General features: G+C 30.1%; 1 protein-coding gene across 5 annotated transcripts in view; it reads left to right on the top strand.

Annotated features, from left to right (window-relative positions):
- LOC132904609 (adenosine receptor A1-like) overlaps positions 1–23,518 on the top strand; it is a 305,875-nt gene extending 282,357 nt beyond the window's left edge. For all 5 annotated transcript variants that reach the window (XM_060955267.1, XM_060955269.1, XM_060955266.1 and 2 more), the window contains 3 exons: positions 1,785–2,044; positions 8,769–8,985; positions 21,683–23,518. In XM_060955267.1, coding sequence (XP_060811250.1) covers positions 1,792–2,044; positions 8,769–8,985; positions 21,683–22,343 — 1,131 coding nt within the window. In that variant the 5' untranslated portion in view covers positions 1,785–1,791 and the 3' untranslated portion in view covers positions 22,344–23,518. The remainder of the gene's footprint in view (positions 1–1,784; positions 2,045–8,768; positions 8,986–21,682) is intronic.
- Positions 23,519–24,818: the final 1,300 nt, after the last annotated feature.

The raw sequence follows: 24,818 nt of genomic DNA, 5'->3' as shown, positions 1-24,818 counted from the left end.
AACTAAAATAAGACAAAAATCAAGGATAAGAAATCGCGTTCTCAACTTTGTTTTTTAGTTATTGACAATTAAATATTAGCCGAAATTCCCCCGTGCACCTTCGGGACACCCGTGGATGGGAAAGTCGCGGTACATGTATGAAATTTGTATAAACATTGCTTATATGTACTGTTATTTGTTAATTATTTATGGAGGCAAAGGATCGGAGGAAACATTAATCCTCTTTACTCGAAAATTTCATGAGGCAATTTTTGATATTTTGTTATGGATCTTAATAAGTAAGCAGGTTTATTAAACATTAGTTTAATTTACGAGTTTTCACTTCAAATATCATAGTCTTCTTCTCTACGACTTGTATGAGGTAAGCTGTTGCCAATGTATCGTTCGATGTGCATGCCGCTGCTTAGGCTGCCTTACTTTCGTTCGTGTAAAAAGGTTTGCTCGCGCACAGGGGAATTTCGGCTAATTTTTAATTGTCAATAACTAAAAAACGAAGCCGAAAACGCATTCCTTTCACTCTGGATTTTATCTTATTTTAGTTTTAAGAATCACCCCTTAAATTTTTTACACTTCTAGCCGAACACCTTGTATATACGTATATACAATATATATAATATATAACATAGTTGCAAAGAACAGTCGATACTATATCATATGAAAAAATGTCTTAAAAATTGTTAATAAATTCACGAAGTTTTGTCGGAAGCAAAATTTGCGATCAAATTTTTTGCAATGCTCAATGCAAAGGTTGGAATTTGTAAAAACAAAATCAAATAAAAAAAGAGCTTTAGTAATATAAAATAACCAAGCAACTATTGCAATTTTAAATTAGTCTCCCAAGTATAAAATGGGAGAATTATATACACGTATATTTTGTTTATATTAATATTTTATATAATATTATTAATCTCTAATTATTAATTATCATAACTTCATATACTATTTTCGCCATTCTATATGTTCTGTATACTAAGATGTAATTTTTGGTATAACAATATAAATATTATCTATTTACATTATATATAATATACATTATATATACATATATATATTATATATATATGTATATAATGTATATAATGTATATAATGTATATATAATATATAATCTATCCAGTAGAATTACATCTAATTAATCTTCATTCTATGCTATACCTTCTCGTTTTACTGCTACATTAGCTACCTCCAATGTTTGCATCTTATTTGTAACCATTGATCGTCATCACGTATCTCATTACATTACTACATTACACTACGTTAGTTCATAAATTGATTTACTTCTATTTCAGTAAATAGGCCAGTAAAATGTACATATTACACGATATACTTGTACGATAAACATTTAATGGCCGTTTTCCGATAAACTCTTTACCAAAAAAATCACTACATTCTTTGTTCACATATACGTGACAAGGGAGAAAATCAAATTTCCATATGGCCACAATTCCGCTAGCCCGTAAAAAAAAAATAAAATACTTACCTTATAATCTATTTGGAACATCTGTGCATCGCAGTATGGTGCTGTAGGATATTTGTCTATATATAGCTGTGATTTTATTGGCCAGCATCCTTTTGTGTTTATCACCTTTTTTCTTTAATTAAAAATATGGGCCAATGTTTCAAATGATTTCAGTTTTACTACTCGCACATTCATTCATGTTGCTTTCTCGTGCTGTTCCGTGGCCACGTATAAAGATACTTTACTTGTTTAAAAACAAACTTTGTGTGCCTGAACAGTACAATATGCTGGTTTTTATTATTTTATTAATGATTTTATTTTTTCAGTTTTAGAATGAACGCGACGACGACCTACATAGGTGCAACGAGCACCCTGGCTGGAATTATTGGCATCGAGTCGGAAATAAGAATGGATAAAGCGGAAAACTCCTTTGACAATGACTTTGATATTTCTCCGGTCACTCTATCCTCCGCATGGTCCAGAGTAGCGAGACTTCTTTTGTTAGCGTCAATGGCTGTGGGCGGCAGTGTTGGTAACGTTTTCATGATCTCTGCGGTGGTGGTAGAAGATCAACTTAAGAAACGAGGTATTGTCAGCATCTGTTTTTAATGTTTCGTAATTTTAAGATCAACTCATCTAAGGACTACCATTTTTCTTTTGCTATGGCTAAATTAATTGATTTTTGGAACCAATCTAATGAAAAGATCTAATTGAAAAGAAAAAGAAGCTTCTCATTCCAATAGAATTGAAATATTATAAATTATAATAAAACACACACATGGAAACACATAGAACAACACATACAGTGTTATTTTACAATTATACCAACACGTGCGATTTACTCATGTATATATTATAACTATTTAATTAACGTTTAATAATCAGTAATTAATGTGAGAATAAAATGATAATTAACGATTCTTACATTTTAATACTACGAAACTAAGACTATTTTTATCTCTGTGGTATAAAAATTATATTGTTTGCGGTGTATTGGTTAAATAACTTTCTTCGCCCCTTGATATTATAATTTGAGGAACACCATAAACATATTCCTTATGTTAGCTCCAATTAATAATTACGTAAATTAATATAAAACGTATCACAAGTAATATGACCAAGTATAGTTAATAATCGCATTGTTTAATAATAACAACGTGTGTGATATGTTATGAATATAAAACGTATCACAAGTAATATGACCAAGTATAGTTAATAATAGCATTGTTTAATAATAACAACGTGTGTGATATGTTATGAATATAAAACGTATCACAAGTAATATGACCAAGTATAGTTAATAATCGCATTGTTTAATAATAACAATGTGTGTGATATGTATTTGAGATTGTCAGAATATAAAAAATAATAATTCGAAAACATTGGAGTGCTTACTAAATTACTAACATTAGAATATATTAATTGTTTCGATATTTGAAGAATTTATTTTATGAGAAATCATGAACTAATGTAAAGAGTGCAAAAATACGTATATAATTGGAATATTTTTATAGAATCGCAAAAGCTCTTGAATGAATTCTCTGAATTCTCAATTTAATGATAAACGTTGTAAATTTGGAATTTTAGAATTTGTGCAAGATCTATCTCTGAGAAACAAAACTTACGCAGCAACTTAATATTTCCCTCTGATCATGTAGTCGATTATTGGAAACGAGCATCGTATCGCACAGAGAAGATGAAAGAAGACCAAAGAGAAGACCATGACACAATTCGGAAAGTTTCCTTATCCAAATTACAACTTTTCACGAGAGTTTCAATAATATCTTTCCTAGTCTACGTTTAACTTCTGTTCTTACCTTTTTCCTCATCCTTTCGCAAACTCTTAACGAGAAACACTTTCTCGAAAGATTTTCACCGATACTTCGTTACCCGTGTATACTGATACGAACGTAAATAATTCCAAGTTTCGTGCAGCCAAGGCGATTCAGCAGGAAAATTTTGTTCCGTTTCTGCTGCACTTTTATCGTGGCAATAAACTTCTTCTCTCCAACCCGTTTCATTAATGGCCAATACCCATTGGGAACCGTAATTATCGGGCTGTTCCTAACTAAAAAAAATCTTCCGACCGTCTATAACAATTTCGCGACTCCGCTGTGATAATAGCAATTACAAGGTGCTTCACGCAGCTAAGTGTGAGTATGCATTATACATAATATCTTCAAAGTGGTTAAAGATAGAACAAAAGTTTAGAAGAAAAAATTAATGTTATGTATTATGATGTTTTACTTTTATGTATTTTTTATTATTGATTTGGTTGCAAAATGTAACTGTACTTCTTTTTATTAATGAAACTGCATTTAGAACCTTTCTTGTATAAATTTATTTTCTAGGTCATTGTATACGATGTAACAGTATTAAATTAAATGATATAGCACTAAATAATTTATGATATTTCTTATTAAAAGGAAAATTTAAGTACTCAAGGAATCATGCACAGAATATTGTACAGGTATATTCAAAAAAGGCTATGAAGTTGTTCTTTGTAATTTTATTAATAAATGCAAATATATAGAAATAATACCGTACGAAGTATAAAGTATAATTCTCACTCGTAATAAAATAGAATTTCGCTCTAAAGAAAGAAGCAATTGCATCTTGTAATCGTATTAACACTTTCATTACGGATTCGATTTTCATTACCTGCAGTGCTATATATTCACAAATAATTTTCATACAATACCTACTTCTATATTATAAAGCTTTACATATATATTTTATACGAACTGTTATGAAATATTTTTTACAATTTCGTGTTTTTTTATTTGTCTTACATTCGAATCAGTATCATGCACATAACGAAAAATGTGATATATGAACCCTAACGAAAAATGAACGTGTTAATGTGCATAAATTCATCAAAGCAGTGAAGGACATTTAATACTATTTTTTTACCAGCACTAATTTTCTTTTTGTTAATTATTTCTGTATTTAATTGTTTAAAAAAATGTAGCCGTGTCTTGCTGCGTGAAACACCCTCTATATCGTGATGCGTAGCAACGAGAAAAATCGGACTTTTCCCCTGAAAATTCTACTTTATATCGACTTCTTTTAGTATCCAATCTCGCATGCGTTCACGCGACGATATTTGAATTGATCTATATCTTTCGTAAACGTAATTTGCTGAACAGGCTCATTTGTCCTAATTGAAAAGAATGGTCTTCATAAAAACAGCATCGACAAATAATATTTTAATATCGAAAATAACAGTATCATCGATCGATTACTCGAGGTACAATTTTTTCGAATACGTATTTATTAAACTATTAAAGAATTTCTTGAATGATGTAAATAATTTATTATTAAATTAGTCAGCTATTCCGTGGCGAAGATTATGTAATTGGTATGCAAATAAAATTTTTAATTTTCGCTTGTTTCATCTTTACTTTCTTTTGAATTATGAATACTCATACTTAATGATATAAAAGTATATATTAATGTTCCCTTTATAGAATAAAATAATACAACTTTAAAAATGTACCTTACAAGAAGCTTAGAAACAAAAATAGTCCTTTATTTTTAAGAAAACAATAACTAGATTTAATCCTTTCTGTGGATATGTTTTGAATACTTTACACATATTTATATTTAAATTTTGCACCAAATGTATATTTTTATCATTATAGTTTTTATTTATTTGTTTGAAATTATCATTACGTAACATAAATATGAATTAAATACAAATATACATAAAGTACACATCTACAGGATAATATATAAATTTTTTCATAAAATGTTTTGCCTCCGAGAAAAATAAATTTGGAAGTGAATCGTGAGAAAACGTATTCAAACTTTATTTTCTTGAAAATAAAACAAATGGAAAAATTTTATTTCACATTTTTGCGTGTAAAATAACATCCTGCAGATGTTTATTCATACCTAGCCAGTGTTTAGCCAAATTTAAGTATACTTGACAAATTTCCAAACTTGATTTTCTCAGAAACGAATGAAAAAATTGTATTCTATATTTTTTCACGTAAAATCACGCTTTATCGGGTTGTACTACCACTTACAGGACACTATATATAAATGTAATAAATAATATAATTTAACATAAGTTTCAAAAAGAACTAATTTTTTAGTAGTAGTAATATATCTTATTGTTTGCATATTTCTAGTTACAAAACTTATACTTGTTATCTACTTAAGTTACTTAACTTACTTAGCTTATTTATTAAAGTTACGTAATTTTAAACGTCATACTAATATATAGAATACATAGTATTTCATATATAAGCAATTCTATATATTGAGTATACATAAATTTAACGAAAAAAGATCTTTCTTACATATTTTGTCTCCAGGACCTCTTCGTCTTATTATTTCTGTTGTTGATAGACCTGTATAGATAGATAGATTTCTTTGGTAAAATTCTCCCCTTTGTTGCTGTTACTTTGTCGTCGTGCTACTTTTTCTATCTCTTTTAAATATTCCTTTAATATTTCACTATCTGCCTCTCGCCCTATCTTTTTTTCAAATGCTACTGCTCTTCTGTCTGCTTCTACTCTAATTTTGTTTCTGTTTATTTCATTCTCTACTATGTATCTTGGGATGTTCCAATCAAGCCCTAGTATCTATTTCAAATACTTATACATATGAGCTCCAACCTACTTTGCACTTTCCATATCCCTACTCCATACAGCATACTTTTTACCAGTGAGTCAAATAACGTGATCCTTGTTTTTAAGTCGCTCTTGTATTTCCTTTACCTAATTTCCTAGACCCATTTCATTGCTATACTGGCTTCTCTTCACTTGTATCTGCCGATCATCATCTGGATTTTGTTTCAAGATATATCTTAGATTCTAGATGCTTCAATTCTTTTACTGGCTCCAGCTCTCTTCCTTCCCACGACCATTTTTCTACTTTTCTCCTCCCTCTAGTTTCTCCAAGAACTATCATGTTGGACATCTTCGCATTTGGCACATGGTTTCTCTTTTTCCATCCTCTTCCTTTCTTAAACCCTCCACTAAATTTGCGATGTAAGTCGTGAACAAGATCGGACTTATATAAAGAGACATGCTGCGGAATTAAACAAGGAGGCACAGAAAAATTCTGGATACGTTTGAGACAGAGATGCGTAATAAGTCCGATTTCCTTTACTCTTTCTATCCGCTGGTTGTTTATCTTTTTCTTCCTCTTCATTTTCCACAACTTTTTCCCATTTACTGAGTCGAAGGCTGCCTTTAGATCGAAGAAGAAGCCTTAGAACTTTTCTCCTTTCTCTGTATTTGTTTCCTATCGTGTGTCTTAATATACATGTATATGTATGTTATCCATCGTGATTCGTCCTCCTCTGAATCTCGTTTGTGTTTCTGGTAGTATTTTCTTTCTCTCTATTTACCTCTTTCCCTAGCCTTTCCTTTAGCACCATTGCGTACGTCTTATATACTATATTCTGTATATTATCCTTTTACAGTTGCCTACTTTGTGTGTTATTTCTCCTTCTCTCCAGTCTTTCGGAAAGCCTTGCCATTCTATACTTTTTTTATTTCTTTTAGTTCCCCTCAAACTTCTCCTTTGTAATTATCCATATTTTATTTTTTATTGTTATTAGGCCTCTGCCTGCTGCTTCCCTCCTCTTTGATCTTTCTATCTGATGTTCTACTTCTCTGTCGTCCAATTCTCCTGTATGCCTCTCGTTTGTCTCGATCGTTCTCTATTCGACTTCTTCGATCGTTTTTCTTCGCCTCCTTGTAACAAATTTTTGAAATGTTATTTCCACTCTCCCATCTTTATTCGGGCACCTGCCTCTTATCTCTTCTTCCTTCTCCTATTAATACAGCCCATATTTCTACCTCTGTTCTACAACTCCTTATCTCTTCTATTTCTTCTTCTGTTTTTCATCTTCTTTTTCTTTACATAATGTTTTATACTTCCTATTTACAATTTTTTTATTGTATATTAGATTGTTGTGTGCACATTAGATTTAAATATACTAATAGCAAGATCAATTATTATGTTTATTTTAATATTGCTGTTAATATTAAATTTAAATGTATTTTCGAAATTGTTGCAAATAATTAATTTTTATTTTCAATAATGTAAAATAATTTTCGTTCAGTGTGGAACTGTACTTGGTATTGAATAATTATTTATAAAAAATGAAGCGAATGATGTTATGCTTAAATGTTCAGTGTTGAGACATTACTATATGCATCATGCACACGTAAGGAGTAACAACGTCTATACGTCTGTCGACATCATTCTCTAAAAATATTTTTTAACAATCTCACATTTGTTCTCGACATCTTTGAAGTAAAATCAATTAAACAATTTTTTTTCAATATTCGTCACAGAGAATAGGAACCTTTACGCATTGAACGTGTTAATAACATAGATACATGATTAAAGATTCAAAAGGTAAATACATAGTTCGATTTAATACCTGTGTATATATTTATATTTACTGTAATATATGTAACTTATATTGTACAATTTTAACTTTGGTAAAATAATAAATTAATAAATAATAAATATAGATAGTAAGTAAATGTCAAATTGTTTATAGAATTCAGCGTACTGCTTATTTTATCCATCCATTATAAAAACATGAATTAAACTTCCAATTTCTAAAGTCGATATATTTAAAAATCTCTCATTGACACAAAAAATGTGTTAATCGAATAAAATATGCACGAATAGAGTTTTATGTTATAAAATATCTCTAAATTCTTTTTTTTTTTTTTATTTTATTTTGGTTATTTTACAATTTGTCCTTATGGACATTTGGTAAAGTGTAATATTTTGTTGGTGAAAAAAAAAAATAAAATAAAAATAAATATAGCATGTGGGCGGCTACCCCCAGCGGGGTGTCAGCTTCGTTTTTTCTAAGTTATATCTTTTATGTAAATATCTCTAAATGAAAGTAGAGCAATCAAACAGGTTTCATATGAATGACATATTCATGCAGAGCCACAAATAATTTAAAATTCCAAAACAGCAAAACCTTCCAAAAGTGCTCACCATAAAATAAATTGTTGAAAATGAGGATAATAAAATTTAGATGAAAATAGACCAAAACAAATTATCAAAAAATCGCTTATATTTGATTTAGTCAAACTTTTAATTCTTTCATTATATGATTACTATGTCCTATGTAAAATGTAAAAGTGTGATAATACTTATACATATAAAAGTACATGCTGTGTACTGTGAACATGACTATTCAACAACATTATAATAATTACTTTGGATTACTTCGTTGTATGATACTCTCAGAATACATCTAACAATTAACTTAATACAGTAATCCATTTTAATTAACTCCAAACTATATTCTCTTGTTGCAGGAAATGCGTTTCTAGTGAACGTTGCATTGGCAGATCTATTAGTAACAGGCCTTGTAATACCGGTATCAGTGATTGTGATCCTGGCAGGACATGAAGAGTCATTAAGCACATGCCGATTTGAATGTACTCTCGAGGCACTTTGCTTCCTCGTGACGGTATTGACGTTGGCCACTATAGCTGGAGAAAATTATACTCGTTTGTGTTTACCACCCGAAAGGTAAGGACTATAACTCATACTACACTTGACCACAATTCAACGTACGAATCATTGTTTTTGATCAATTTTAATTTTAACCCATTGACATATGATCTTCTCGCGTTAACGTTTTCTCTGCTAAATGTTCCTGTGTAAATCATGTTCTCCTAATCAAAATTACCATTTATTGCTATTAATAATCCATGAAAAATCTTTTCCAACTGCTCAAAAAGCATTTGGCCCTGGAAACGTTGAGCATTGAATTCTTGAACTGCTGAAATCCGAATTAGTAAGAGACAACCACAATGTCTCAAACTGTCTGGCAAATAAATGTACAGCAGTAGAAACCTTTTATAAATGCATGTGTTATACAAAACATTTTGCTTCGTTAGCATTGTTGTGACACTCGTGTATTATGATTATATTGTTGAACTTTAAAACGAATCTGAATTGTATATAGAAGCTGCAAGATATTTGGTACAAATATATTTCGCAGGGTATATTTAAACAAACAATCATGCATTATATTGATAAGCTTCGGTGTTCAATGTGACCATTTTTTAATCGTATGTTTAAGATGACTATTTATGCTGTACATTAACTTTTTACTAAATACATATTTGCAGTGAATATCTTATAATTTCCACGTACATTTTTACATTGCTTTGACTTTTACCAATATAATCGTGTCAGTAGCGTTTCATCAGTGCTAATGGAATTTATATAATACGTACAACATAAATATACATCAAATCTTTCTGTGGCACGTGCCCAGAGGTTTTCACGAGACACTGTATATGCCAATGGGTTAATGATAATTGTAACGATGCTGCAGCCGAAATAGAAATTGCGAATGTGCACGTTTCAAGAGTGAAACGTTTATGCGAAGTTGAGCAAAATAAAAATGTAACAGACAAGAAAGGAAAAAAAGGAACCATGTGCTAGCGATATTTATTGGATCTATTACATCAAAATATCATCGATTTTCCAAACATTAAAATTTTAACGCTTAATTCCTGAATGAAAAATCTGAATATTTTTAAACAAATTGTTTTTATATATTTTCCAGTCAAAAATCTCCAGAAGTTCTATATTCGTAGAGATAAAAGTTGAAACCATTAAAATAATATTTAGTTGAATAATTCTTTGATTACATGCACATAATAAGAAATAAAGGAATGGAAGGTAACGGTATGGATGAAAAAGTAATTCTTTCTTTAATATAAATCAAGAACCATTTTCAATTTTTGCTTCTCTCTTTGCTTTGTTTCGTTTTACCGTTTACGTAATACATCTTGTTACGTAAATCCTAGACATTTTAGTTCACAAGAAAAGGGTACCTAAAGAGTAGTCATTGTAATGTCGAGAATCAAATAAATCCTTGATTTCTATGAACGATTCTAATTAATGTTGAAAAACTAAAAGCCAACCCCTCTTAATGTAATCGCATTGTAATCCGATTACTCGTTAATCCGATTAGTTCGCGATCCAAGCACAATCAGTTTGGGACGTAACGAACGTCACTTCATGCAAATTAGGAACTTGCAATACTGATCAATGATATCGAAATAATTTTAATACGTAGAAATAAGTTTCGCTATAATCTAGAATTTCGGGTTTTATTAATAGATAATTTATAAAATCCTATTATTAAATTCTTTGACATAATGATTTGAAAATCATTATCAATAGAAGATGTTCTAAGAACGTGGACCTTGCATTGCTGTCGTAAAAATCATGAAATATATTATTGACTCGTCGATATAAATTTGCAGAGATATTTATTTCAATATTGTACGTTAGTTTCTTTAAAATTATCTTTCCATTTTAATTCAAGTATAATAATGTCAATATTTTTAATTATTTCTGCTTCGATTAGTTTAGACCTTATTTCGTGCGGGAAGGGTACTCAATTTTTATTCTTACGGTAACCTCATTTTATAATTTTACATTTATATAATTTAACCTAATTTTACATAATTACAATTACAAAAGAATTTAAAGTAACAACATCTTTTATTTGCAATGATTTTCAATAATCTCTAAATTTTATTTCTATTCTCACTTTAAAAATATCGTGTATTCTCTAATAATATTTTACAAATTCTACGATACAAATTTAACGAATAATAAATTCCCTATACTCAAATTTAATTAAGGTAATTAGGGCAAATATAAATACATTTAGATGAAAAAAGATGTAACAAAAGTTGCATGACAGCGTTTCTTCCTTCTGTTGCACTTATTACTTATTAGAAAAATTTTTTCACTTTTTTCGAATTTCTCTTTTATTATATTGTTGCCCTAATAGCTGCTGCTGCTAATAATTAGCTGTCTAAGATACAAACGCGGCTATTAGTGAGCAGCACGTAATTTACGACACATCACTAGCGAGCACAAATAATTATTTAGAACGAAATAATTTAGATCATAATGATATCCACAATTTCTTAATTATTTATGACAAATATCAAGTAGCAATTACAGAATAATAGATATGTCTTTATTGATGACCTAATTAAATTGGTGGAATCTTTTCATAAAGATAAAAAAACTTAAATAAACAAAATTTTACACGAATTGCATATTATATGAATTTGCAAATTGGGCAGATTTTGAAAATATTTCTTCTTCGGTAAAAAAGAAAAAACAAATTTGCCGTAATAAAATAAATTAGAATCAATTACGAAATTCGTCTTGAAGGTATAAACTAGTTGATAGTATCTCAAATAAATTGAATAATAAATGTAAATAATAGATTAGCAATTAACAATCTATCATTTAATAAATACATTTCATTTTTTATTTCTAATTAAATGTTTTTAAGCGTTACCTATAATATATTCTATTACTATTTAACAAATATGAATAATTATCCATCACAGTATATTTTTTTTTTCAATTTCCTCGGTAATATTAGAAGAGAAAATGTATACTTTGTAAGTATCTCACAACTTCTCTAAAATCTAATACAAATTCTTAATAGTTCTATTGGGAAATTTTTAGGCAATTTTTTCAATCAAACTAGCGTTATCTTCTTCATTACAAAAAATATTTCACATTATAATTTATTATAGTAATCTGGAATCGCTAGAAATAGAAAATACGAAGATAGATTCCATTTCCGATAAATGTAGAAAATTACAATTATTTAAATAATTATGGGACGCATTTCTGTATTTACGCGATATAAATATTAAACACAGAAGGGACTTTCAAAATTTCCGCTTTCTAAAACATTGTAAGTTTGTAGGAGACTTCAAGCACGACGTACGTTCAATAGTACTTTGCATAATCCAAAAATCGTGGATACCATTACGATGTACGTCCTATATACTCTTTAAAGTCCAATCTTTACTCTTTTAAAGTTCGAAAGCAGTCACACAAAGCACACAAGGTATATGAAACGTTTACAATTGAAAGAGACGAAAGATTGTTTAAAAAAGAGCTATTGTTCTTACAGTAAAGAGGAATGCAGCAATAGCAATTGTTCCTTTGCATTCGCTTTATCTTTTGCTTCGCTAAACACTAGCAGGGAGAGAATCGACCGTAATTTTGAGTACTATTGTTGCCAACAACAATGCGGCCACAAGGGATTAAAATGCTTTCCAAGTAAAGCTTATACCTGCACGTATAGCCACGCCGTGGATAGTTAGATCTACGAACGATCCAGTTGCATGCATTCGCTTAACGATCAAGAATAGATGCACGATCCTTTCAGACTTTCATATAAAAAAGTGATAGAAATTTATCGTTTCTAGTTTCGAATTTCCGAGAAAGTTTGGAATTTTTACAAATTTATGTTCAAAACGGAATTGCTAGGATTCCGTTGCTTCGTTGCACAGGCTACTCGCCCTAGAGGAGTACGATAATACTCGACTTGTTCATAGCTTTCATATCGTGTCTTGGTGAAAAAAATAGGTACAGTTGCCATTTTCAGTGAATACGGATTTTTTGAATAAAGCTCAACTGCGTATAGTTGGTTATTGTTATGTAGGTCTCTATTTTAGGGAACAGGAATTTTCTCCGGTATACGTTCACAAGAATCGATAACAGTATTTTCGAACTACCAGTAGGTACATGGAGCACGTAAATTCTGCTTGATCAGGTTTTATGAAGATCTGATTTTGAGAGATTTACGATATCTCTTTTGAGGTAGATATATTATACCATCGTACGGGAAGAACAATGTTTGAGAAGTTACTCGTGCAGCATGTTCAGCGATTCATTCTTTGCCTTGTCATCACCCATATTTAAAATTAATATCGTAATAGATCGCGTATTCAAAACGTGAGCAAAATAGACAACGATCAATTTTCCGTATCCTTCCATTCAGCCATTTCTGTACATTTATTTTTATTTGTCATTTGATGATTGATATAGGTATTTTAAACCATTAAAGACCAGTATTACGTTAATGGAATTAATTTTATATGTAAATTTTTCAATTAATTTATATTATCGAATTCTATGTTTTATTTTTATGTAATTATTATAGTCATCAGACTTTATAAAACTCTTCTATCACTTGAAGAATTCTTTTTCTACAAATTCATCAATTGTTGAATCATAAGAGTGATAAAAATCCTCTCAAACTGATAGAACAATTTCAAATTAATACAACCAGTAATATTTAGGTAGCAAATGTATGCGTGTACTTAATATTACCTATATATTGTAAATAATGGAATATATTATTGCTATGTTTTCTAACAAATAATTGAAATTTATAGCATATAGATTTCATAAAAATATAATCAATAATTTCTAATTACTAATTTATAATTAGTTTGAATATAGATCAAATTTACATGCATTATTACAACAAATCGACTAAAGTCTTTTGATACATACAACTGGTGGTATAGATATTACAATTTTATGAAGTTTTAGAGAAATTAAACCCTTCGACTCTGTTCAGATACATATTCCAGTGAATTGTTGTGATCCTGTGAATTTTTGTGAAAAAATAAATGCCACGTATGTGCTTTATTATATTCTTTATTATTTAATCTGATTATATACTACTATCTTTGAGTAGTTGAGTATGCTACACCTTATGAGAATAAGCAACCTAGTAATGTGCTACATAGTATTTATTTAGGTATGATATGTGGCTGCAGAGCCACAATGATAGTAATTGCGTTTAGTAGATAGTAAATACAGAAACTGAAGAATCTTGTGAAATTTTGTATGACATCCCTTCAATTTATAGTACAATATTACTATGTTTTGCTTGAAAAGTTTTCAAATTATTGTGTTTCTATTCATTTGATTGAGCATAGAATTGCCTAGGGATACATAGGTGTCCCATTAGGTATTTTCATTCTTATTCTTGAATATTTATATCGTTATTTATATGAATATTTATCAGTATTTGTGTCACTATAATCTTAAAAAGGCTGTTCTTATTAAATCATGAAAATTTTTTTTGTATTTTTAATTTGTGTAGTGAAATTCTATAAAATATCTATTATTTCAATATACATTTTACATCTTGATAAAATATTAGATTGTTCAAAACGATTCATAGGGAAAGTTAAGAAAGATTTAACTAAAATTAGACTTTTTGCTACATGTAACAACATGAGCCCTTCCTTGAAAAATTTTTCTTGTTTGGTAATAAATTTCATCACATAGCTTCTACAGCTTCTTACAGTACTTAATTCCTTAACTATTGCTGTGGAATAAGCTTTGTAACATCCAGTGAGACTATACTAGATTCAGTGAACGATATAGATGAACACTCCAGTTCTAATACAAAATTTCATGGATATATGTATAATTCAACATTGTGTTATTAATAAACCTGTTTCATCAATGAATTTTCAATGTTCCTGTTCAATATTCAACTAAGAGCAAGTTCAGACAGTTTAGTATTTGATAGAAATTAAAAAAAAAATGCTACAAACTTTTCAAACAGCCCAATAATATATTGTAAATTGTAATATATTGTAAATTTACCCTCATTTTGTATCAATAATGTTTTTTGAAGCATTAGTCCATTGCTTGATTCTTAATGAATTACATTGGATATTATTCTCCAATGAATTTTGCAAATTACAAACTATTTTATATTTTTAATTGACTTACATTAATACAATTAATAAATACTTATGAATTAACGCCTTGAATATCTTCTTTAAAGGCTAAAAACTTTTCAAACAACCCAATAATATATTGTAAATTGCTTTATCCTCATTTTGTATCAATAATGTTTTCTGAAGCATTAGTCCATTGCTTGATTCTTAATGAATTACATTGGATATTATTCTCCAATCTTACTAATAATTGCATATGAAATAATTTTGCAAATTACAAACTATTTTATATTTTTAATTGACTTACGTTAATTCAATTAATAAATACTTATGAATTAACGCTCTGAATATCCTCTTTAAAGGCTAGGATTAAACCACAAAGCATAGGGACCATAATCACTATTTTAGCTGGTTCGTTAACACGTCAATACAGAATTCAGCGAGCTTTTAGTGCAGACACCTTTGAATTGGGATCGTAAATACGCCATTGTTCTTTGGCCTGGTAATGCAGAATAGTAACGAGCAAAAATTTTCCTGTTTTTTTCGGAAATTAGATCACACAATCATCTTCCAAATACATTCTGTGAACGTAATGCGTGATAAAAAATATGACGATTAAATTACGTCATATGTGCAATATGTCAATAATAAAATGCTGTAGTACAAATTACTTATAAAAATTAGAAAAATTACATAAAAAGAGAGACAAAACTATATATACCTGTATTATATCATTTTATGAATAAACATTAATATATCAAATTGTCTTTTAACATACTATACTTTAAGGTAAGAAAAAAGTATGAAAATAATTACACTGTATAGTCGTGTTTCTCAAAAGTATGCAACAACTTATCAAAACGTTGTCTGTATCATTTATATTATACAAAAAGTTCTGTATACGACATACAACACGAGGAAATTATCATCATTGGCAAATTTTGAAACAAATCCAATAATGTATCCAGAAGTTACGAGATATCTATTGCAAACACACACTTCATAAAAATCACAAAATTATTTAAACGGTCAATTATCTATTAGACTAATAGACGTCAATATTTAATGTGAGCAACTTTAGTACAAATTATTATATGTTTGAAGCAACTATATATACTATATTCTAATTTTTAGTTATTATTAATCTATGTTTGCAGCAAAGATTTTGTAACCTCTATGCATATCTTCAGGGTGGTCCAAAATTTTATAAATATATTTATAATCATCGTATGTAAGTCAAATGTTATCGTTTAATGTCTTATGTATCTTCTTTCTCGATACATGTTTTGCAGCTTTGACAAATATATATTTTATATATATATATAATATAAAATATTACATATTTAATATATATAATATATTAAATATTATATATTTAATGTATATATAATATAAAATATTATATATTTAACATATATATAATGTATTATATTATATATTTAATATGTATAATATAAAATATTACATATTTAATATATATTATATAATATATTATATATTGAATATATATAATATAAAATATTATATATTTAATATATATATAAGTATATAAAATACTCCTCTTTTGGAATGCTGTTGAGGATTACTCTTATGTGCTTATATGTCGATTTTACGTTCTCAAATCGTTTCGCCTTCAAAACTTAGTTTTCCCTTAATTTTAATTTTGGAAGCAGGAAGTAGTTGACGGAAGACAGTTCCGGAAAGTACGGAGAACGATGCATTGCCAAGGCCAATCTTTTCGCCGAGAATGTCGTTAAAATGAGAGATTATTGAAGATACATTGCCCATCCTTCACGTCATTGTGCAAAGATTTACGACCATTTTTAAAATACTTGTACTACTCAAATACTTTACTAGCATCAGCAAGCATTGTCTTACGCTTTTATCATCATTTAAAATGTTTCCGTGGGTGTTCTACCACATTTACAACAAAACGTAATTGAATGTCCTTGTTCCATTTCAAGAAGAGTAATAACGCAGAAAACTTCGTTTATCGTAAACAAGACATATAATCAAATTAATAAATACTGTCTGGAAGTTAATGAAATTAACATAGAACGTATATTATCATTAGGTATTACAATATTTATTATAATTCTACTTGACAATTGAAAATGGCACTACTAACATTTTAACTTTTTAGTATAGTAATTAATGAACCAGACAAACCTCTTCCGTCTCCCATTTTTGTTAGTTGTATTCGTTATTCACTATACCGCTAATATTTAAAAATTATATATATATATATACCTACTCAGAAAAATCTCCTATGACAAGTATCCAAAGACCTTCATGAGTCATTGTAGATAAGGAAGGATTTAAAAAGTTATAAGAATTAATTCAGCATTCAAATAGCTATTTTAGAAATATAAAAATTTCAACGTTATTGTTAGCGTGAATCACCATAATTATTAAGATTCTTCACATTCTACACATAATGAAAACCCATCTGTATTTATAATACCTATTTCCAAAAAGAGTTACTTGTTCCGTTACGCAAAAGACACTCTGCATAGACGAACAATTTGCACATGGAAATTAGTGGCAAAATGGCATGATATTTCATCATCGTCCATACAGCAATCGAAGCGACAAATGGATTTGGTGACAGTCAAGTTACGCCCGGATAGAAAGCTATTCCCACCAGTGCTATGCCTCCGATCTCTTTTGACACTTTGACTTTGATGTGGATCTGCTTTGCAGTTCCCTACCAATGTCACGATTGAGTTCCTAATTTCACATTCTATGGTACGTTCCCGTAGTTTAACAGCGTGAAATTCGTTGCTGACAGAGTTCCGGAGCCCCTATCTACTGCAATGTGTGAGAAGACTCAAAGCTTTTGCATTAGATAACGACTTTATCCTTAGTCGATCTGTGGAATACTTGAGATTCCACACATATTTCTGTGTGTCTCAAATTCCACGATAATGCTCTGTGCATTCTTGTCTCAAATTTGCGTGTACCTAAGATCCATTAATTTTCATCGACATTTTCTTTTTTTTTATTTAATAACTATTTCTTCGGTCAAGGAATAGTTGAACGTTTCGTAAATACAAAATAGTATTAGACAGAGATTATGACTTTAAACACGATTGAAATGACGTGTTAACATATCCATGTACACGTATTAATATATCCATATTTTAATTTGTATAACTTTTAGTACATGAATACTGAAGTATATGTATAAGTACATTTACTGGAATAATTTGCGATGCAAAATTAAGATTATATTAGCAGCAGGTTGCTGCATGAGTTTCACCAGAGTACATTATTATTATTTGTTTTATTTACTTTTGTATCGGGCATATTATATGAAACATTTTGATTTCATTAGCTCTATAACGAAATACGATTATTATGATAATGTTAATAAAAGAAATAAATCTGATAATACACATCATCGACCATGTGTGTTAAGACAATTTGAAGAAATTAGGTAAATCTGAAATATTCTTAGGAAAATACTAAAAGCTCTAAACATTATTATTTTATTTGAAATCTTACACTATAAAAAATGTATATATATCCAATATTACAATAACCTCATCAGTTACATGCACACATACGATATAATTAAATTAAGCATTCTCATCCATATTCATCACGTCTTTCGATAACTATTCCAATTAATTTGGATATTTATATTATTAACTTTTCAATGCTGTAAATAATTCTATAAATTGAATTCGGTTTGTAGGCAGACTTTTGAGGTGCAAGTATTAATCGGAATTTTCTATCCAGCTTACCACGGAAGTATTAAAATGAAATTTAAATTAGGATATTACAAGACTGACGCTTTAATTCATTATTTTTCTATGAAGTTTGCAAGTTTTTACTTCAAACATTTATTATTTCTTTTAGGTAGTTATCTTGTAGATAGTATCTTGTAACAAAGTATTTGAACAGTTAATTATTAATTATATTAGTAAGATACATTAGTGAGATCATCTTTAGTACTAAGTATACACCCTTGGACAAAAAGATAGCACATGTGTGCTATCATTAATTTCTCATAGATAGAGTCCGAATTTCCCAAGTTTGACGAATGGCATATAAACAGTACCTTGTAGTAATAAGGTATATGAGCTTGAAACTGTATCTTCGCTATTCCTCTTGTATTTATCAACAATGATTGTGAAATCCGGTCGGCGAAATGATAGCACACTTTCAAAAGTTGTAGTGTTTATTATCTACTAAATTGTACAAAAATAAAAAACCTTTTAAAATTTAATAATGTGTGGATCCTCCCTTATTCTCCACCACCTCCAGCATTCGTTTCGGCAAAGAACGATATAGTTTTCTAATATAATCCAGCGATATATTTCTCCATTCCTCTTCAAGGCACTTTTTTAACTGATTAATACTTTCAAATTGCCTATTTTCTCTATAAACGGCATTGCTTAATTTACTCCAACAGTTTTCGATTATGTTTAAATCGGGGGAGCATGCAGGCCAGTCCAAAACTGCAATATTTTCTGTTGAAAAATATTCTTTCACAACCTTAGCGGTGTGAACTGCAGCATTATCTTGCTGAAAAATAAAATCTTGTCTCGCAATATGTGTTGCGTACTTTGCAATTTGATTTTGTATCAAATTACGATAGGTTATAGCATTCATCTTGCTGCGAATTGATATTAAATCAGTCTTTCCGTTATACCCAATACCTGCCCAAAGCATAATGCTACCTCCACCCATTTGACGCCGTATTTGTGACAATTTTTTTTTTCTTACATCATGATAGTAAAAATTGAATCCATCTGGGCCATCTAAATTAAATCTTTTTTTATCTGTAAATATAACTTTCCTCCACTTCTTGTTCCACCGTATATGTTCTTTTGCAAAATATAATCGATGCTCCTTGTGAATCTGCTTTAGAGCTGGTCTTCGTTTTAATTTCATCCGCTTTATGTGCGCGGATTGTTGTAGTACACGTCTGACATTCCGAGGATTAGTTTTTACGCCAACTTTTTCTGCAATTTCACGTGACGTGAGAAGCGAATTTGACGCGGCACGTAAAATTGCACGTTTTTCACGAGTACTAATCGCGGAAGGTCTCCCACTGCTTTTTTTTGTTCCATAATTATTTACATCTTTCAGTAAATTATAAATGACTTTCCGACTTCTACTGAGAACTTTTGCAATTTTAGAAATAGTAAAGTTTTCTTTCTTTAATTTCAAAACTGTTTGAATCTCTTCACTATTTAGCTGTTTTCCACGTCCCATTGTTTGAATCGAAATTTGTAAGGTTTCTAATGAAATTCTTCTACTTTTCACTACGTCTACACCACTCAGAATACACAGAAATACTAAGGAATGGAAACAAAATGCTTGGTGTGCTATCATTTCGCCGACCGGATTTCACAATCATTGTTGATAAATACAAGAGGAATAGCGAAGATACAGTTTCAAGCTCATATACCTTATTACTACAAGGTACTGTTTATATGCCATTCGTCAAACTTGGGAAATTCGGACTCTATCTATGAGAAATTAATGATAGCACACATGTGCTATCTTTTTGTCCAAGGGTGTATGTTTGGTAATTATTTACACGAGAGGATGCTTCACCGATTTTTATGATCTTGAAATATATCAATATATAATATATAAATATATATATATGATGATCATGATTTGGAATAACTCTTCTATAAAAAAAAACTTCAATTAAATTTAGTATCCACTTCGTTAATTCAATTAATAATAATTCATTGATGATGTTAATCATATTTAGTATAAATAAGGCAAGATAAACCAATGAGTTATAGATTAGGTTAGACTAATGTTTGTTCACCGTAAGGTTGACCTTGATAACATATTTCAAGGTCATTAAAATCAGCCAGGTATGCCTTCATATAAATAATTACCATATATTCAAAACCATTATTCATGATATATATATAAATTTTTTATTAATTGTCTATTTGTAATAAATATTCTGTAACTTCTATATATACTTCCGGATTTATTTCAGATTTTATCAATATAAATATGACAGCTGCGTAATGAAATTTCAAAATGTTTGTATAGCATACATAGTATGTCCATAAAAAGTTTCTATGGTAAGTGTTAGGATAATTTCGTAAGCCACTGTATGTGAATAATGCATTATATTTCTTTTATAAATATCTTCAGATTTATCGTTAAAAGAATGCGCTGACTCTACCTTTCATTCTAAATTATTATATTCAATCTTTTCCATCTAAATTGTAATGTTCGAGGAAGATGAAAATCTGTCACTATAAAAACGTTTCTGGTTAGAAGGAGACTAATGAAAATACCTTATTCCTATCTTCTGTAAGCTTTAAAAACGCGAGCCACACACTTATGTCGATAACAGTATCATATTCATTGTAGGACAGTTTCCTTATATATACGAGGAGGCATACAGAATTTATGTAGCGATTTAATATACACGTTTATTTTGATGTGGTTGATATCAGTAACAAATTTTATGAGTTAAAATATGGATACAATAATACAGAAGTGTACGTATATTAAAAATTATACAAATTGAACTACGGATAAATCCACACATGTGTAGATAGGCTGCATTTAGATACATGTGAAATGGGAACCTCTATCGCTGTCAGGATATTTATTCCAAGCATTAAAATATTTTTTCAAAGGAAATTATTATCAAGACTTTTATTTCACACACATGATACTTGCAGGTATGCCGTAGTGACACCAAGCCGTGTAACAGCGACCATCATCAGCGTCTGGATGGTATCTGTAATGACGGTAGTTCTGCAATCATCGTTGGACGTAGGACCGGACTTCTGCCGTCGCCGATTCAGTGGAATAGCCATGGAACAAATAATCGGGGCTACGGTTTTAGTAGGTTTGCCAACTTTAATGACCACCTTCTTGTACGTAAAGCTGGTGATTCGAGTCCGGCACGCTACCAGAGGTTCCTATAAGCCACCGGTCGCTTTCTCCTGGGACTACGAACTGACCAAGGCAAACATGTACAGCTGCATGATGTTCGTGATATTCTGGCTACCGTTCGGTATCGTTGTCTGCGTTAACTCCTTCCGACCGATAAGCGCTCGTGTTTTTTACAATTTGGCCTGGTTTGCTCTTTCGAAATCCTGCTTCAACAATTTGCTCTACTGTGTGGCAGACCGGCATTTTCGCAGCGCCTACGTCAAGCTTTTCCATTACTGCTGTTGCAAAACTACGGTGAGTTTCTCAAGGAGAACACGAGGGGATGGTGGCCGAAATGCCAGCGATGTACGCCTCAGGGTTCACATTATCCATTCCTATGCTAGTCCGGGTACCTGTCGCCCTCCTGCGGGTAGACCTAACGGACGTGACGTTTATGAGCTCTAAATTTCAACATCGCGCATCATGATCGGAATATTTGGAACAACCTGTGTCCTCGTCGATACAATTGATCGCCGTCCAATAGAAAACATTTTTCGATTTCTGCTCCTAATCGACATGCTTCCAATTACCGCGATGGTTTAAGTTGCCCTTTGGTTGTACCGTCGAGAACTAGTACGTCGAACGCGTGTACTTTATTTATGTAATTTATTCGTGTAGATTGTTTTAATGCGCTTCAATACAAACTGTTAAGCGAGGAGGGCTGTTTTACAAACTTTGAACTCTACAGTAGAACCTTCGTTATTTAAATTTAAAAGACAAGAAGATGAATTCTTCTCTACTCGGAGAAGAAAATTTTCACATGCACCTGTTATACTATCAAAGAATAATAATAATAAAAATTGAACATGTAAATATAGTTCAATATATAGCATTTTTGACTCGAAAATTGATGAATTTGGTATAATCTGCTACTTTCGACGATTAATCTATACATTTCTCAAGAATATTTTTTATGTTATACATTTTCTGTGATTATATCAACCTTATTGCAGATTAAAGAATAGGAAAACGTCCGCTTAATATCTCTGACAACTAATTTATATAAAGTTTTTAACATTCATTGTGATAAGGTATTTATATTCAGATTACATCAACTGGTTAGTCTTATATATAATATCAATAATTAATTTCGTTAATATTAATTACTATCTTCGAGTGTACTTTCAAGCTTTGATCGTTAAAATTCATTGATTAAAACTACTCGTTTTCACCAGCATTCTGTATGCTTATGCTACAATTGATACCAAAATTTGGATATCACAGGTTCTACTGTATGAATACTTGTAACAGTGCTACTATCCATCCTCTTATAATGTTCGAATATCGATGTTTTACGATCTTCGTTAAATGATTCTCGAATACCTCATGTAATTGTTCAACAATTGCTATTACCTCGTTTACGTTATTGTTTTAACGTGTAATTATGCCTATTAAGTCTGCTTCATATTTATTTATAGGTATATGATAGGTACGTATAGAGTGTAACTGCAATGACGTTATTATAAAGATATTGAGATGATTTCTCTTAGGAAAATAAATCAAAAACGTAGTTTGAAATTCTTTATCTTTACCTTGGTTTTCCTAAGATACTGATTCGTCCAACATGGTCGATAAAATAGCTGTTCTCGAATAAATTAATAAACGAATAAAATATCTAAAAATTTATCTTATGCGAATTACTATCTTTCACTATATACTACGTATATATATAGATCTATACATCGCGTCGATATAAATTTATTACGAATTATAGACGAAGTACTAACGTTTCTAATATCTATGAACACAGAAACATTTTATCAATTCTTAAATAAGTATATTCTTATTTAATGATTTCTAAAAATCAGTGTTCTCGGAAAGGAAATACTAATTTCATTCTACATGTTTTCGATTTACTTTTTGCACAAAAAATTATCTCATAATCGATTATTCCATCATTGCCGCTACATTTTATATGATCGGATGATGAAATCTACAGTTTCACAGAAACAAGTCTGTTTCTCCATCGTTAGCAACAAATGTTAACACCAAAGTAATATGGCTACTATCACTATCTAGGCACTAACAGAGATCTTTGTATATTTTAAGTTTCTGCTTTCTACATATCTTCCTTTGGCTAAACTTTGTCAGTATATTCTGCGAATATATGTAAATAAAGTTAAAACTGATAGAGATAACAAATTTAATTTTGCTATACTTCGAAGTGCATTTTGATACTGTTTCTTCTACTGCACAAAAATTGTCGATATTCTTCCTGACAGTGTGTGAACACAATTCAATCGTAAATTAATTGTTACAAAAAGTATCTGTTATTAGTAACTTTTTGAACAGAGTTTAAATTTGCGTCCATAAGATGCCGATAAGTATTTCCTCTAATAATTAATTTGAAAATTTCGTGTTATATAGCTATGATAAATCTACCAAAGCGCCTAGATAACACGATATAATAATATAAACATTCACTTATTTATACGTGTAGTACATATTTATTTTTCCATGTTATCTGTAACTTGTGTATTGTTACACCTTTACGATTTTCATAAATTTCATAAACATTCGGTTATAACTTATCAGTAGAGCTTCAAACGACCTAATTATATCTACAACATTTTTTTCTTATTTGTATTCATAGAATATATTGACAAGTTTCGTTCGAAAAAATCTGGACACTTTGTATAAATATTGTCCAATCGTTGACAGAAATCGGGCTAAAGGGCAGTAGAAGAGCACCATGTCTGATACCGGCATCGAAAGAACATAAATAAAAGATTACTACACTGACACTGAAACAGGCAATCGCCGTCCATTGGAAATTTTTTCCCGTTGTCACTCTGATACTAAGGGAATGTTTCCACCTTTCGTCTATATTCTTCCAGTTGTGTTCTTCCAAGGACTGTCTGTTTTGACGAAACGTTCATC

This window comes from Bombus pascuorum, chromosome 2 (assembly GCF_905332965.1).
Source record: "Bombus pascuorum chromosome 2, iyBomPasc1.1, whole genome shotgun sequence".
NCBI lineage: Eukaryota > Metazoa > Arthropoda > Insecta > Hymenoptera > Apidae > Bombus > Bombus pascuorum.
This window is presented reverse-complemented; position numbering and strand designations above follow the sequence as displayed.